The 17,231-nt window shown below is 53.1% G+C and overlaps 2 protein-coding genes across 2 annotated transcripts; one reads left to right on the plus strand and one right to left on the minus strand.

Moving 5' to 3' along the window:
* Positions 1 to 2,786: 2,786 nt before the first annotated feature.
* Positions 2,787 to 8,559, plus strand: NCLIV_045560 (conserved hypothetical protein; the record flags this gene model as incomplete). Its single annotated transcript, XM_003884105.1, has 11 exons — positions 2,787 to 2,835; positions 3,441 to 3,522; positions 4,562 to 4,680; positions 5,152 to 5,263; positions 5,757 to 5,821; positions 6,758 to 6,779; positions 7,202 to 7,262; positions 7,584 to 7,632; positions 7,892 to 7,962; positions 8,065 to 8,127; positions 8,488 to 8,559. The coding sequence occupies 11 exons, from the start codon at positions 2,787 to 2,789 to the stop codon at positions 8,557 to 8,559; spliced, it is 765 nt and encodes a 254-aa protein (XP_003884154.1).
* A 1,214-nt stretch (positions 8,560 to 9,773) lies between these two features.
* Positions 9,774 to 13,450, minus strand: NCLIV_045570 (hypothetical protein; the record flags this gene model as incomplete). Its single annotated transcript, XM_003884106.1, has 6 exons — positions 9,774 to 9,815; positions 10,377 to 10,606; positions 10,884 to 10,995; positions 11,294 to 11,384; positions 11,660 to 11,744; positions 12,136 to 13,450. The coding sequence occupies 6 exons, from the start codon at positions 13,448 to 13,450 to the stop codon at positions 9,774 to 9,776; spliced, it is 1,875 nt and encodes a 624-aa protein (XP_003884155.1).
* Between the last annotated feature and the right edge of the window lie 3,781 nt (positions 13,451 to 17,231).

Genomic DNA, 17,231 nt, shown 5'->3' on the forward strand with positions numbered 1-17,231 from the left:
TTTCTCGGTTTTCAGTCCTCACAGAAAGCAAACGAAACTGTCTAGGAAAGGCAAAACCACGTTTTCGTTTCCACACTTGAGCCTGGTGGTAGTGTAGCTTCCTTGCATTTCTTCGCCACGCACCTTTTCTGTCTCATTTGGCTCGGAAGATCTCACTCGCCCATCCCTTTCTCGCGATGTCTCATTCCAAGTAGTGACATTTGCTGTATGCAAAGAACAGGTAGGCTTTTCCATTTTTCCCCCGCGTCGGAAGCGTGGAAAACGAGAAGTCTGTTTTGACTGAGAAACTCGACAGCTCCCCAGAGCTCTTCAATCTTCCCTCTCGAGGCCGAGCTTTCTCATTGAAACGCCTGCATGAAGCAACTCATTCTTCCCATCTCTGGCCCGGGGTGTACATACAGCTGAACACCTGCTTGACCAGAACAGGCTCCAAGCGAGAGGGGAGATGGCCGCTGTGAATCCCGAAAAGCATGTTTTTTTGGAACTGCTAACTCCTAGGCGTTCTCTCGCGTACCCTTTGAGAGGCTTCGCACTTTCCCGATGTTCTCTCGCGGGAGTTTCTTGGAAATATAGCCGGCCCTTATTCGCCCGTTTCTTCTGCGGGGTAGAAACATGCCTTTTCCCCTCGACCCTAAAAGAGACACGGACCTGTGGCCTGGTAGAGCTTCAGGACAAGACTGTGGTTTTGCCTCGTGAGCGGAGGAAGCGAAACTCGCTCTCTTCGATTTCTTTTTACGAGAGGACAAACATGCTTTTCCCTGCCAAGAGAAGACGGAAACCCTCCTGGGTTTTCTTCTTCCAAAGAAACGGGCAGAGAGAGAGAAGAGTCCCTCTCCGTCCTCCCTTGAAGGGCTCAGGTGTCTAGCATTCACACAAAAAGACTGGAAAGAAAACTTTCGACTTCTCCAGATTTGCGGAAGATGGGAAACCACAGAGAGGAGAGTGGATCCAGGGAAGGGACACTTTTCCAAGGGCGCTCGAGGAAACGTTTTTTCGTGCCTTTTTCCCCTCTACGCGAGCAGGCCTGTCAATCTGGACGGTTTATTCACTGGCGAGAGTTTGCGTTTTTCGAATCGCTTCGTTGAGTATGCTCTTGTGGCTCTCTTTGAATGGCAGCGGATAGTGGAAGGAATCCTACAGAACCGCAGACACTGCGTTCCTACACACACATTTGTACACACATGTGTGTATGCCGCGAGTTGCCTATAAACAACTATACACATATGCATGTATATAGCGATGGCCGAGAATGCAGAAATGCCCCGTTCCATCCCTGCAGGTGTGTTCACACTTACCTCTGAGACACACATGTGAACGCAGGGGCATCCACCAATCTATGAAAAAATGCCGAGCTGTCCGTGCCGACGGAGCTAGGTATGCGGTCTCCTTCCATTTGCACACATATCCATAGTCATGCATATACGTTTATAATTGAAGAGCGAAACAAGAAACCGTTCTGCATAGATGAACCCGATTGCCACTACCCTTAGCCTGCATGTGGAAGAAACGGGATAGATTTCCGCAGGCATTCTCAGGCGACCTCTCTTGAGTCACGCGCACCGCCAAAACGCTAGGTCAGACACAGACACTGAAAAGAGAAAAAAATCTCGTGTAGGCGTTTGTGTGTCGCCGTCCGATGAGGGAAAGAACACGCTTTCTCCAGTTGTTATTCGCTTTCTTCTAGTCTCACTTTTTTCGACGTGCCGTCTCGGCGCACATCACGCGCCACTATGTCGCTTGCTCAACTGCTGGACAGCTGGCGTCGTCTTTTCTCCTTTTTCTTTTTTCTTTGGACCAGAAAGCGTCTTTTTTAGACCTGCCCGTGGTGTTTTCTTTTTCAAGTCCGTCCTTTTCCTCGAGCGGCCGTTCTTACTGTCTCTTCCGGCCTCGTTTTCCCCGTCGGAAACTCTCAGCAATTGCGTTTCTGCCGCGTGTCTCGCCGCCTCACATCCCCGAGACAGTTGCGAGATGATTCACACGACCGAGATCCTCGTGATTCGACGATGTTGCTGTCTCTCTCCAGATTTCTCCGCATTTCTGTTTGAAGTCTCCTCCTCAGCTTCAACGTCGACTTCCGTGGTTCCTTCTTCTCTCCTCTGTCCTTTCCGTCGTTCATTGCCTTCTTTCCCTTCCTCTGACATCTTCTGTCCGTTTCTTCTCTCCTTTCCTTCTCTCTTATCCTTCTTGCTTCTTCTTTTTGTGCGTTTTCTCCTTTCTCCTTTCCTGTATGCGGTTCCGCGACCTTGTGCGCCCGTAGCGACAGCCAGCATCTGTGTTTCCTGTCGGTTCCGCGCCCTTCCCCGCTTTTTCTCCCTCTCTTCTTCCGTCTCTGCCATCGAGTCGCCCCTGCTGCGGAAGGCGCCTAGCGAGGGAGAGAAGCCCAGAGGCCGATTGAGGGAAAAAGAATGCGCGAAAAGACTCAACAGGAAACAATGCGGACCAAGTGTTAACTCAAGAAGAGGGAGAAAGGAGAAGAAAGAAAGTAGAAGAGGGAGATAAGAAAGAGGAGACAAGGAGGAGAAAAAGGAGGAGGAAAGAAGGAGGACAAGGAGATAAGAAAGAGGAGAGAAGAAGGAAGGGAAAGAGGAGGAGGAGGAGAGAGAAGAAAGAGAAGTAGAAGGAAAGAAGGAGAAGGAGATAAAATCGAGGAGAGAAGTAGGAGGAACGAAAGGGGAAGGAGAAGGAGGAAAGAAAGGAGAGGAAGGTAGAGAAGAAGGATCAAAGAAAGGAGACGAAGGTAGAAAAGGAGACGAAGGAGAGAATACAGAGAAAAGGAGTCAAGGAAGATGGCAGTGCGACGCGCTGCCCACGCCAGCAGCTGGTACAGCAACGACCGTAAGTCTGGCCACGCGTCCTGCGCACGAGAGAAAGACGGAAAGAAAGAGGAAAGACATGGACGGAAATAAGGAGAGAGTCAAAGAAAGGAAGAAGAACGAGAGGGGGTGTGAACGAGGAGGAAGATGAGCTTGCCTAAGAAACAGAAAAGACCAAGGGGAAGAGGCGAGAAGAATGACAAAGAGAGGAGAGAAAAACGCATGAAACGCATACCGCAAATGATGAGAACCGGATATTATACCATTCGAAAACATGGAAGAAAACACATCGTGAAATCACGCTCCTCTTCTCTCTCTTCTCTCAGCCTTCTATCCATTTCCGCGTCTCCTTGTTGCGAATATCGTTCCATTCTCCACATGTGTCTTTCTCGTTTTGTTTCTTCGGCTTCGCTTCTTTGTGGTTCTTCCAGTTCTCCTGTCGCTTCGCTTCTTCCGGCTCCGTCGTTCTTTCTGCATCTGCCTCTCCCGTTTCCACTGTTCATCATTCACGCTCTTCCGGCCTTTTCTCATGTTGTCGTTCTCTCGACTTTGGCCTTTCCCCTTGGTGCCTGGCTACTGTTCTGCCTCCTCTATTTTCGACTCCCGTTGTTTCCCTGCGATTTTCAGCAAGCGAATTGACGCAGCTGTTCGACCGTTTCCTGGCGAAAGCGGAAAAAACAGAGGAGAACGTGATCGCGCTCGTCTGCCCGTAGGTCGCGTCCTCGTCTCTTCTCTCTCCTCTCCTGTCGTCTCCTCTCTTCTCTCCTGTCTTCTCTTCTCCTCTCATCTCTTCTGTTTACTCTCTGCTCCCCCCCTCTTCTCCTCTGTTCTCTTCCCTTCTCTCGTAGTCTATCATCGTCTCTACCTTCTCTTCGGCTCTTCTCGCCTCAGCTTGACTGCTCTACGTTTCCTGGGCTCGCTCTGTTCTCCCCCCTTCTTTTTGTGTTTCTCTTCATGTTTTCTCCCTTTTCTAAATCCCTCTTGCTCTTTCGTTTTTCAGGCACGCTGGCTATGCGTACTGCGCAGAGACTGCCGCGTGGGCGTGGCGCCAAGTATCTCCAGAGAACGTGTGAGCGTCAGGACAGCATTTCGGAAATCTTTCTCCAGCTTCTTTCTCTCTCAGTGTCGCTCGACAGTTACCCTTGCACACCCCGCTGCTTTACGTGTCCAATTACCGTCGCGTACTCTATCTCTCCCTCTCTCTATCTCTAAATCTATCTTCATATCTATCTTTCTCTATATCTGTCTCTATCGTTTTCTCTCTTTGTCGCCCTCTATATTTTTGCCCTTTCGCTCTTTATCTCTTTTTGTCTGTCTCTCTCTCTGTCTCTGTGTGTATCGCTGTCTCTCTATCTATCTAGATCGCTATCTATGTATCTATCTATCTTTATCTTCATGTCCATCTCGCTCTGCCTGTCTACTCGGTATCTCTCTCTATCGGCCTATCTATCTCTCTCTTTCCCTTTCCCTCTGTCTCTCTCTTTCTCCTCCACTCTCTCTTTCTTGTTCTCTCTTGCTATCGCTTTCTCTCTCTATCTCTCTCTTTCTCCCTCGCCATCTCTCTCTTTCTCTCTCTTTTACTCTCTTTCGCGTTCTCTCTCTCTTTTACTCTCTATCTTTTCTTTCGCTTTCTCTTTCTGTCTTTCTCTTTTACTCTCTTCCGCTTCCTCTCTACGTCTTTCTCTGTGCGTATCTCTTTCGCTTTCTCTCTCTATCGCCCTATATCCTTCTTCTTTTTTCTTTCTCAGGCGGCGTGTGTTCGTCCTCGGTCCTTCGCACCACATCTACCTGCCGGGCTGCGCTCTCCCTCCCCCCTCTGTTCGCGCGTATGCCACGCCGCTTGGCGAAATTCCTCTCGATGCGGAAGGTGAGCTCTGTCCTGTGAAAAGGGGAAAGCGCGTCGAGCAACGGTCGCGGATGCTTCGGGGCTGAAGGCGAGCGTGTGAAGAGGAGCAGGATTTCTTGTTGAAGACAGGAAAACCGTTCTGTTGCCTGGCGAGTGCCGCTTCGTCACGTGCCAACAAAGATACACACAGACCTTCTAAAGAAAGATATCCATATGCGTAGATATACACATGTATCCTTATGTCGATGTATATATGTATAGATAAAGTATATCATACGAATATATGTACTTATCGAGGTATCCAGGTGCACAAAACACTTAGATCCGTGCATGTATGTGTACACCTGCCTGTATATATCGCTATGTACACGTGCAAGAATAACATCTTGGTGTGTATGGGCAGTTGCATGCCTTTCTTTGTGCACCTGTGTTATACGAATACGGATTTGTGGAGGGGGCGTGATGTGTTTCGTTTTTCTGGTGTGGGCTCAGTTCTTGAGGCGCTGCGCACTCAAAACGTGTTTGAGACGATTGCGCTCCGCGACGATGAAGAGGAGCATTCGATCGAGATGCAGTTGCCCTTCCTCCGCTACGTTCTTCGAGGGTCAGCAAAAGTCGAAACTTCCAATTCTCCCATCCTCGCTGCCTTTATGTGTGTGTAATGCGTCTTCTCCTCTTCGTTGGTGTGGTTTCCGGGTCCCAGAACGCCGCGTGGATGGATGAACACAAACCGTTCTGATCTTCTTAGCTCAACGCGTGCATGCGTCTTTCGTGAAGGCTTTCCATTCGTGGTTTCAGGCGTTTTTCACGCTGCGCATGTCTCGTTCCCCTTTTCAGATCTCTGAAAAACGGTGTGTGGCTGACCTTCTGCATCTCTTGTTCTCTCATTCGTGTGTCTCTCCTTGGTCTTTCGCTGTCTCTCTCTCGTTTCTGTCGCGCCTCGTTTTTCCTCGCGTTTTCGGACCCTTCTCGGGTTGCGAGCCTGACGACGGGACCGGCTGTGTGCCCGGTCTTTTTGTTTCTCTCCTTCGTGTTTTTCTTTTCTCTCTCTGCATTTGTCGCGTTCATCGTTTCTTCCGTTCCTTTTCGTTTCTCAGCCAAACGTTCACTCTCGTCCCAATCGTCGTCGGAGACCTTCGCCGCTCCGGCCACGTAGCCGTCGGTACGTCGCTCGCGTCGCGTTCTTCGCTTTGTTCTTCTCCTCGTCTTCCTCCCGTTCTGTTCTTTGAATTCTCTCCGTTTTCTGTCTTGAGGCATGTCGTTGGCTTCTGGGGATTTCCCGGCTCCGATTGTGATACGGCAAAATAAACGGTCTGCTTTTCGGTGATTGTGAATCTTTTTCTGCCTGACAACGCTTGGCTGTGGCGAGACGCCCGCGCGAAGTTTTTGGAGGACGGCCCGCTGCCGTGTTTCCCTGTTCGCGCCAGGGTGCGTCAGTTCAGCAATCGAGGAAATCGAGAAAGTGTGCCCGCCTTGTTATTTCCTTCCTTGCGCTTCGGCTTCCCTCCCTGTGTCTGTTTTTCAGCCAAGGCGCTTCGCCCTTTCTTTCTGCAAGACGTAAATGCTTCGCCTTCCTCCGTCGTCTCGCCTCCACTTCGCTTCCGTTTGTTCCTTTCCTTCCATCGTCGTCTCCTGCACGCGTTCGCGCGTCGTCTGGGCTCTCTTTTTCGTCGCTTTCAGCTGTCCTGCCGGGTGCTTCCTTTGCGAGCCGATGAATCCCTCCCTCGTTTATCTCTTTTTCGGAGAGAAAGGCCACAACCGGCGGAGCGGATGCTGTCGAAACCCGCACGTGCTTCTCTGCTTATCCAGAGAACAAGTCGAGACTTAAGCATTTTCACACAACACAGACACTTCCGGCTTGTTACACACCGTAGCAAATGTGCCTCCGTTCCGGTGTTCGAGGGACACCGACGCGTTTTCCTTCTCGTTTCAGCATGCGGATGTGTCTCCTCTCAGTACTGTTTCCCGCGAACCGCCTTGTAGCTAGAGAGTTTTTATGAAATCCGTTCCTTGCCGCAAAGGTTAAGACCGTGCATGTGCATCTCTGGCGTATCTTTTTCTGTTTCGGAACAGGGTAACCTCTTCGTTTTCTCCTCAGACTTCTGCCACTGGGGTCGGCGGTGAGTTTCGGTCGAAGGCCGTAGACGCCCGCGTGTGACTCCTCCCCCGGCGTTCTCTCGCGTGTTGTTTGAACAGTCTCTCCCCATTTTCTTGTGTCAACTATGTCTCTCTGTCACCATTCCTCCTTGCATCTGTATCTCCCTCCACCCGTAGATTTCGATTTTCCTCTCCATCTCTACCCCTCTTCATTTCGATTTTCCTTGCGAGCGCTCTCTCTATACATCTACCTGTCTATCCACATCTATGTATATATACAAATATATATATATATATATATATATGTATGTATACATGAGTACAAATATGTGTGTGTCCTTTTGCTAGGTATGTGTCGTTGTGTGCTGGTGTACCTATGCGTGTGACGGGTTGGCCTGTTCTGTGCCACGTGCATGGAGTTTTTCTGTTCTTTCTTCGTCCTCAGGTTCCGCTACACCTACCTCCCGCCGGCGCCCGCTTCGCTGCCTATCTACGAGCGCATTCGCGTGAGAGAGAAGGGGAAAAATGCGGGACGCAGCAACGATACTGCAACTGAGACGCAAAGGACGAGGAGATAACGCGAAGAAGTAGAATCAAATACCAACGCAAGGGCGCAAAGGATCTCTGGGAAAGAGAGCGCGAAGCGAGGCGGGGGCAGAGAGGAACGAGGGCGGCGGAGAGAGGGAATGCGCGCAGAGGGAAGACCCGCTGCAAGGCGCGAGATGGCGGCAGTGAATTCAGTACGTTTACAGAGAGCAGATGCCGGGGCAGTGCGTTGCAACAGGAGAACCATTTCATCCAGTTCCGCGATTCGTTTTTTTTTGCAGATTCTTGACAAAGAGGGGGCAAATACAATTGAGCAGCAAGACCCCGCAGGTACGTCCGCCGCCGCAAGTTCTTCACTATCGCGCAAATGCATGCAGTCAGATATATTTACATCTTTGCGTTATTTTGTTCGACCGATGCCTTTTCTGTATATATTCATATACACGTATCTATCTTTGGATATATTCGTGCAGCGGCGTGCATTTCCAGGGTTTCTGCAAACAGGGGTAGAGCATGAGCAGGCGCCAGTCGTGGGGGCGGGGGCGAGTTGAGGGCGACGGTGCGGGTTTTGTTGTCGCTTTGCGCACAGCCTTCCAGGAGTACTACGAGGAAACCGGAAACACCATTTGCGGCCACAACCCAATCTCGATTTTCCTACACGTAAGCGAAAGGCGGCGCGGGGACGACGGCGCTCGGAGGCGAAGTGGGCTGAAAGGTGCGTTTCTCATGAGCCTTTTTTGGTTTCGTGCCTGTCCGTTACAGCTCTTGGAAGAGAGCGGCATGCCGCGATCTGCGTTCAAGACGAAACTGCTGCATTACAGCCAGGTACGGGGCTCTGTCTCACTTTTCAAGGTCTTTTCTTTCTTGGTGGAAAGTTTGCTGTCCTTTCGCTTTTACGCGATTTCTCTCCCGCGCGGGAACCGTCTCCCCGAAGAGCGTTCGTCTCGCGAGTTCGAGCTGTTCTTCGTCATCTGGCGTCGACTCCTTTCTTGATCTCGCCAGAGAATTTCGCTCCTCTGAGCCGAGCGACAGTTGCCTCGGGTTGGCGGCATCGCCCGTCTTCCCCGCTCTCTCCGACTCTTTCTTTGTTCCCGCGATCTGGAGCGCTTCCAGTCGCCGGAGGTGTCTCCGCGGCGCGTCCCACGCTCGTCCAAGTCGTGCGTTTCCCATGTTTTTCCTCCGCAGTCGTCTCAGGTGGAGCATGAATCGTCGTCGTCCGTCTCCTACGCTGCGTTCGCCTCCTCGCTCCTTCCCTAGGCGCCCTCCAGTCTCGCTCAGCCGCAGGGGCGAGTGGGGGAGTCGCGGCGACTCCGCGCATGTACCGCTCTTCGTTCCAGGACTTCTTTTAGCGCCCTTCTTTGGAGTTCGTAGAGAGGTCGAGGCGGTACCCGCGGGGGGGCCAACACGCGGACCGATACACGTAGATGGAGTATTGAGACGCTGTAGAGGGGAGGTGGAGAGAAGAACAAGGGGAAGAGAGGCGCACGTGTTTCTTCTCTCCGAGCGCCAACCTGACTCTCGTCGCACGCCTCTGGCGTTCTCCCTTTCCGCCCTTCCTTGTCTGTTTCTCTGTGTCTGTCCACCTCGCGCGGCGACGCCCGAGACTCGCCTGGCTTCGCCTCTCCGGTCTTTTTCTCTGTCAGCGCGTCGCCGCATCTTTTGCCGGCAGAGACACCTGGCGCTTTAGGATCGAGGAACCTTTTCTCGGGTATCCGCTTTTCTTTCCCTGTGGTCTGCGCGTCTCAGTGCGTCGCCAGGTTTTCCCACGCACACCCGTGAGGACAGTGTAACCGTGGGAAACGTCCCCGCGGCCCCAAACCGGAAACCGTTGTGAGCTCGCCTTTTTAGGAGCTCTCTTCTCGCGCTTTCGTCTTCGTCTGTGCCGTGCATATCCGAGGAACGTGAGTGTGCTGTGGCGATGCGTTCCGTTCCCACTGTGGGCTGCGTGTTCGGTGTTTCCTGTCTCGAGACGGCTCGTCGGCATTTTCGCGTCCACTCAGGCGAGGGACAGGGTGTGAAAGGGTTCGAGAGAGAAAGTTAACAGGTCGAACGGAAAGCATGCAAACGGACGACGTTCGCTGAAGAGTTGCTGAACTGGCTGGAGCCGCCTCGAAGGGCGCATTCGACGCAAGAGAAGCGAAAGGGACCGCGCGAAAAGAAGAGAAAACTGGAAACAAAAAAAACTGACGAGGGAAGCGAGACAAGAAACGAAGAGAACATCAAAAGAACGAAACGCGATGGGTCGCCGGGGAGGCAGCCGCAGAAGCGGATACAGCGGAGGAAGAAGAGACGGCGGAGTCCGCCTTGACCCCCGCAGACCTTCTGGGACGGAAAGCCAAGACCACCAGAGTGAGAAAAGTCGCATTGACACGAACTCCGGGTCCTCTCTCTACAGAGGCGTTCCTCTGAAGCGTTCCATGGACGCTCTCGAGAGGTCGACGACAAACAAGTGCCCAGTCGAAGGCCGTCCGTCACCACACTGCCTCGCTGCCGATGATAGCAATCTCTCGAATCTGACATGCACAGGGAGTGAGCGACACAAGATACGTTTTTTTCAACTTTTTCCCGTACCACCGTTTCATGTCGCACATGGCAAGACTGTCTTCATGCCACGCTGTAGTTTTACAGGCACTGCCCGCTCTACGAATGCATGTACATGCATACACGCACCGTGTGTGGTGCATGCACACATACATAGGTATATTTGTTCATGTGTGTGTGTGTAAGTATTGTCGGAGTCCAAGGCTCAAGCTGAGTTTTACGCCCACGGCGCATCTCCACTTCTTCGTCAGTCCAGTCCACCCTTAGAAATATGGACATTCACGTTCGTGTCCCGTCAATATTTATACAGAGTTGCCGGCCGACACAGCTGTGCGTCGTCAGTCCCCTCCTTCGCAATCCCTTTACAGATTCCCCCGGATGAGTCCCCCTCGCCTAAGCAAGTCAGGACGAACACATTACCCATATAGATTCACAAGTGCATGAGTATACACACATGCCTCCGAAACAAGCTACGACATTTACTTCGACATGCGCTGCAGAAGATGTGTGTGGTGTCGACTATTTCAACTCACCATCCAGGGGTAGAGCAGTCCCTCGGTCTCAGGGTGGGGGTGTTTGGAGACAGCGACGGAGTAGACAACTCTTCGAATGTCATCTTCGCGGCCTTCCACAACACGCCCGTCGACTTCCGATCGCAAGCAGTTCACTTGTTGACAGGTGAACGTGTAGACAAACCACGGACACTCATCTGCAGAGAAGTTCGCGGTCGCGCAAATCGGCGGCGTTATGCTGCGACGCGCGCCTGCGAACGGGGCGCAACAGATAGATCCACAGCGCAAAAGTGAGGAAGCAAGAATGGACCCAGAAGCGAGGCAGAGGGAGCGCAAACGGAAGAAGTCAAAGCGAACAGGATAGTGAACACGAGGGAGAACAACACAGAAAACACGAGGAGAGTGTGCATTGCACTCAGACACAAGCGAACAAGATAGCTCCGTCTGTGTAAGAGGCGAGTGAAAAGGACAGTGTTCTCGATTTGCGGTTCCGTCGTCTGCGTTTGTTTTCTCTGCTGCACGTCTTACCGACAAGTTCAACATTTCCAAGTTGAAGGATTTCGCTGTCCAAGCGAACCTTTTGGGCGCGGCGCTCAATGATAGACGCACGCAAAGCAGCGAAGGCTCCTTCCGCGCAGTGCTGCGCGAAACCAAAATGAAAATGCAAACGCGCGTGATCCATCGCCAAGGAATTCGAGCAGCCGCGCAAGGTACATATATATATATATATATATATATATATATATGCATGTGCATAAATACATGTATATGCGTACCACAAAAGTGAGCGTTTACGTTTAATACTTGGGGCACACTCGCAGCGGTGGTGTGTTCTTGGAGATTGAGGAAGCAAGATGCAGTTACGAGCCTATTTATCTGTTTTGTCTCAACCTGGTTTTTGTATCGGATTCTTTTTCTCGTTTTGCTTAGATACTCACAACCGCCAGGGTTCCCTCGTCGCCGAGAAGGAACGCTTGCACAATGTGACCCGCCACGACCCGCTCCATCATGTTGTGCAAATCGCCCAACCTGGAAGAAAACAGAGAGGCGACACTTCAAATGCGAACTGACGGCGGGTCCGCGACAGTCGATTTGAGACAAATAGAGAGAAAGACGGATGTATGCATGCACATATGCACATGTATATGCACCTGAGGGGAGAGTACACAGATACAATGAAGAAACAGTGGACATTGATACACTAAAGCAACAAACGCGGCCAACCTTCAAACTGTGTGTTTTGCAATGCAAACCTATCCACATACGCGCCTGTATGTATATGCCCTGTAACCAGGTTTTCCTACTTGAATTTGGGGTCGAGAATCTTCATTTCGCGGATGGAGGCGGCAATTTCTGTCTCTCCAAAAAGTTGAGCAACGAGGGGGTTCTCTGCAGACGCAGGGGGAAAGGAGAGAAAAAGCACGGATGCCGAGAAGACGCGAAGTCCGGGGGCAGAACGAGCGAGGGGAGTGCAGGGCGCAGCCGGCGACACAGAACGGAGGCGAGAAAGAACCACGCGAGGGAAATGGATGACGCAAAGACGGAAGCCGCAAGAGACACTGAACAAACACTGCGAACAAGGGAGATCGAGACATTCAAGCCGAAGGACCGACGCCACACAACGCGCTGCTGGGTTAACAGGAAGCAGGAGATGAGAACACGGAAGGTCTATCCCCGAACCCTATGCTCTCGCCGTCTCTCCCGCATCCCTCTTTTCTTCCTCTGTTCTGCCTCTTCTTCTGCGTGCCTCCCCGCCGTCGTTTCCGTCGCCCCCGCCTACCGAAGAAGTTTTGCAGGAACGACATTTCCTTGAACCGGGAAGAAAATCGGTCCCACGTGGTTCTCTGTGAGAGAACGAGTGCGTCTTCTCTTTGTTCCTCAGGCGTCGGTCTCTCCTCTCCCGGACGCCCGTCTGCTCCGGCGGTTCCGGCTCCGCCTTGGCCTGCGTCTTCCCCGCCAGCGCCCGCATTCTCTGCTGTTTGTCGCTGTGCGTTTTCCTGTTCGCGCCTGCGTTCCTCTTGCTCTTTGTACCGTTTCACGGCCATGTCTTGTCTCCACTTGGCAGCTTTCTTCTCGGCGTCGTCCACGTCGTCTCGAAAGATCTCCGTTGCGTTCGCCACCTTCGAAAACGCATGCTTCAGACCTCGGCCCGCGCGCCCCATCATGCTCGCAACGCCCTTTAGCGTTTCGTTCTTCTCCGTCGCTTGTTGAACGGGCGTGAAGGCCTTTTCCTTGAGAAGCTGGTGCACGCGGTTCGCCTGGTCCGCCGCGCCTCCCAGGAGGCTCTGTGTTTGACTCGCCACCTGGCTAGCGATCGAGGTCGCTGCCGCCGCCGCTTCCTGCATGCGGCTGCTCAGCTTCTCGCTCTTTTGCGACAAGGAAGAAGCCTTCAAGTCCTCCATCGCCTTCTTCAGATCCTGGTTCTTCTCCATGTCTTCCTTCACTTGTGCCAGCACCGACTTGATAAAGCTGGAGGAGGAGCCTGATGCAGAAGTCCGTCTGTGCTGAGAAGACCGGTGAGCGCGAGACGAGGACTGATGCGCAGAGCGGTAGGAGGAGCCGGACGAAGAGGCACGCCCGGAGGTTTCGTTCGAGGCCGAGGAGAAGTGTGCGCGCGAGAAGCGCAGCAGAGGAGAGGCCGACGAGGGAGACGCGGGGAGGCGAGAAAGCGGAGACAGACCAGCCGACGACGCGGGCCCGAAGGCGGGGCGAGAGTCAGCAGAGCAGGTGAGGCATCGAGTGGAAAGAGCAAGGGAATTCACGAACGCTGGGGAAGTGCGACGGGAAGCAAGAGAGTGGAACAGACTGCGGGAAAAAGTGACGGAGGAGACAGACGCGGCCGAAGCAGAAACGAGGGGAGACGAGGGAGAAGAAGCAAGTCGGCGAGACAGAGACAAGGTAGAGAGGGACGGAGCGGCAGGAGACGGAGACGCGAGGACGCCAGACGGAGACGGAGACGGAGGCGAGTAGCCAGAGAGAGCAGAGGGAGAGAGGAGATCAGCTGGAGACGCAGGACGACCCGACTTCCCTGGCAGGCGAAGCCTGCGGGAACGTGCGGCGACGGAGGCCGCAGTCCAGGACCGAGTCACCATCATTGGAGAGACCGAAAGGGGGAAGACGAGGGAGAAGTTGGGCGGAAGGAGAAGAAAGAGAGCGCAGGTTTTACCAGTGCAGCGGGAACGAGACACAGCAGGACCAAGTAAGCAGAGAGGGAAATGAGGCGGGCGACAGAGAGAGGGAAAGAAACGACCGTCGAACAGAAAAGGACCACGGGAGGGTAGTGTCAGTTAAAAGACGGGAGAGAGGGGAAAGGGTACAAACTCTGGAATGACTCGTTTTGTTGCTGCGAGAAGTCGCGCACGCGAGAGCCGAGGACACCGGCGAGAAGCTTCCGGAAAAGCCGCAAGTTTGCATCGGCCCAAGGGGAGTCGTCAGAGGCAGAGCGCAATAGAAAAGTGGAAAGGGGGGAAAAGAACAGCAGGAAAGAACCCGCGCTACCATCCAGTCTAGAAAGGCCCCGAGTGTCTCTCCTCTGGCTGACAGCGTTGAGGGGAGGGTCAAGCGAAGACGGTAGCTGATACGGACGGGAAAGGCGCCGGGTCGGAACCTGCTTGGGACTCAGAAGAAGGCGAGAAGAGGAGCGAAAAAGGCGAGGCGGCGAACTAGCGAGGGAAAACGCGAAATATCTCTCTTCGAACTTGAAAAGAGACACAGCCGGCGAGAAGCGAATAGGGTTCGTCCGCATGAATATGTCTGTGCACCCCGATGAGGAGAGTCCGCCCCACAGCCCGAAGAATCACCTTTGAGCCGTAGCGGAGAGGGGGAAACAAGAAAGGAAGAAAAACGAACACAGAAGACCAAAAGAAGAGATGAAGCAGGCGTCAGATGCGCCGCCCAGCAGCTGCGTCCGCCCTCGTTGTATATACTGAAAAGGCCGCAATTTGAGGGGTGGGCAACGGCAGGGAGACGATTTTTCGAGCCTTCAGCGGGAAGTGAGCGCCTGGGCAGCTCAGCCGGAGATGCTGGCATTTGGCCAAAGCATCTGATCTGCTGAAACTCCTTCCACGTCGCAAGAAATCAAGTTAGAGAATCTCACTGGGAAAACTGCGTGACCGCAACAACCTCTGCGAACGCGCATAAAAGTGTGGCGTATTGCTTCCGTTTCGTTGCCTTCAAAAACGGATCCAGAGGATGATACTGACGACTAGATCCAAATTCACACATGTGCACGTCAAAACCGCTTTCGTTCTGCGTTTTCAGAATTCTTCATCCATCTCAAAAAGTGCTGTTTCCCACGTTGCAAAGCAACACTTTATGATTCCTATAAGGCTGCATTCGTCTCCAGCGCGTCATGCGGCCGGCCCGGGAGTGTCTGAATCCAGTTTGTAAGAGGACGCATTCTTGGGAGGCGCGTCAACAACGTAGTGTTTTGTAAGGATTGCGATGGGCACCGCTGTAGCAGCGCGCAGGAAACCAATAGGAAACTGAGCATTCGGCGCATCATCACAGGCGATTCTTTTCCACGTTCTACCCCGTGCGTTGCTGCCAAGGAAGGATGCAGCCGTGTCCTCGAGGACACTTCCTCTCGCGAAGCGCGTTGACACACGAAGTGCGTCGCGGTGAGTCGGCGCTGCCCGCCTACGTGAAGTTAGGAGCATTGTAACACCCGCAGAGAACCATCGGATACTGACAAGCATAAACTCGGCCGTAGCGGCCATGGTAAACCAACACGGAAAATCCTCGTTACGCAAAGGGCCCCCCTTATGAAATCTTGGAAGACAAGATGGAAGCTGTCTTACCAAAGGATAGAGAAATACAGGTTAGTTTTCTGGTCACGCGTCACAAAGCTAGCTTACTCCATAGCGCTCTACACCTTGCCCCCAAAAGTAAGCCGGAAACGCCTCTCTTGGGGAAAAGCCGTGCAACCTGCAGAATCCTTGACTGACCGATGTGTGTTCTGTTTCGTTTTTTGGTATCACGTCGCCATCTATGGCGTCTGTTCTTGAGCCTCTGCAAAATCTCTCAATGGGCTATCGGTTATATATTGGTGAACTTTGTGACAAGACAATCGTCTAAGGGGTATGAAGGTTTCTGCGACACAGCGGTACGTTCCTCGTAAAAGGAGTGGAGCCGGGTGTAGACAAAAAAGTTAGTGCCACGTGACGTGACCCGAGGATCCGCTCGTTGATCAGTACAGCGTTATCCTGTGGCTCGAGGGCACTGTCGTCGGTGGGTACACTCTTCGATGCTCAACCGTAGACGTCTCAGTGCTGGATTCCCGCTTTCGAGGCTACCCAAGGGAAACACTCCTCAGAATAAAGGCTCGACACCTGCCTCTACAACGAGGATTGCCAAAATGAGGCGGTACTCTTTATGGTAATCGCAGCAGCGCTCCTGGGGGGCGCTGTCACCCGAGAGCTACGCCGCCCACAAAACGTTACGCTGGTCGTGGGCCTCCGCAAGAAACATAACACTCACTACGCAAAGTGTGCAAATTGTGCGAAGTTTGAATCCGACGGTACACGCACATAATGCCAGGGCGCCAAGCCTCGAACTCCAGTCGCTAGCGAGGCATGAGGATTGAGAAATCGAGTTCCAGTCCAAGCGTGGCCGCATGTATCAACCGTCTCGAACCTAAAGGGAGGAGTCCTTGCAGGCAGCGCCGGCAAAAGCCGCGTGTGCTGTGTCCTTCCAGTTTCTGGGTCTTCTTCTTCCGCGCTGATTTTTGCGAGTAAGGAATCAGGCAACCCCAGTCAGCTCCATCTTCCTTCCCGAATTGAGGCAGTGGCGGCTGTGGCCATGAACTGCGAATCCGCCTTTGTCTTCGATGTACGTACACCGGACGACGCTGCGCGTGCACGCGAGTCTTTTCGCAGCGAGGGGGTCGGGAAAAGGAAAGGGAAATCTGCGTTCCGAGCTTATTTTTTCCGAGCCAAACGTGTGTTCCTGGCATCTCCGTCTGCTCAGAAGGAAATGCAGGTCGACGGCAGACCCCGGGGGCTCGACACCGAGCCTGTTACCCCAGCGATCCCTCACCGACTCTTCGCTGTCCAGACCTCTGCGGACCTTGAGGTGTCTTTCCTGGCGGGTCAGGCTCGCCTACTTCGCTGTTCGGAAATTATAGGACGAGCAAAAGAAAACCCGAGGCCAATCTCTCCCCGTCGGTATCTTTTTTTGGGGATCCACGGGAGGGAGGCAACAGTGTTGCGTGGCCGACCTCCTTTCGGCGTGTTTCGGCGTATGACCGTAACAGGATAGAAGCAGTTCGCTGCGCTGGTTCCTGACCCCGTATCTCTTTTCGTGGTTGTCTTTTCATTTCTTGTCTCCAGTCCAGCTTCTGGGCTGCGAGGTTCCTGGCTTCGCGTTCACGGCGCTCGGCGCCTGTATTTCCCGCTAAGTCTTGTTCGTCTCCACAAACGCACAAGCGGAAACACCACTTGTCTCCGATTCCCTAGGGGTGAAGTCGTCTCTCGCCTCTCTGAGGACGGATCCCATCTGAGGAGTTCCAAAGAGACATGTACGTTTTTTAATCACCGCCAAGTAATCCTCACCAGACGGAGGTCTTCGCGATAGTTCTAATGCCTCGTGTAGCGTTCCGCAACTTCTTGCACCGTGTGTCTTTTCGATCTGGCCTCTTTCCTTCATCGGCCGTTCTTCTGCGCAGAGCGCTGATGGTGTCGATTGCCTCTGTGTCCGACCCCCTGTGCGCCTGAGTGGCGGCTCAGAGGGAAAACCTGCTGCTGGATGAACGACCGCGACGAGGCCGTTCTCAAGATAACAGCCCAGTGGCTTCGGATACGTGCCATTTCATCCGAACAACTGCGGAAAACAAAAGTCTGCACGATCTACTTCTCTAGACGACTTCTCTCCACGGTG

The sequence above is a fragment of the Neospora caninum genome, chromosome X, assembly GCF_000208865.1.
Source record: "Neospora caninum Liverpool complete genome, chromosome X".
Taxonomy (NCBI): domain Eukaryota; phylum Apicomplexa; class Conoidasida; order Eucoccidiorida; family Sarcocystidae; genus Neospora; species Neospora caninum.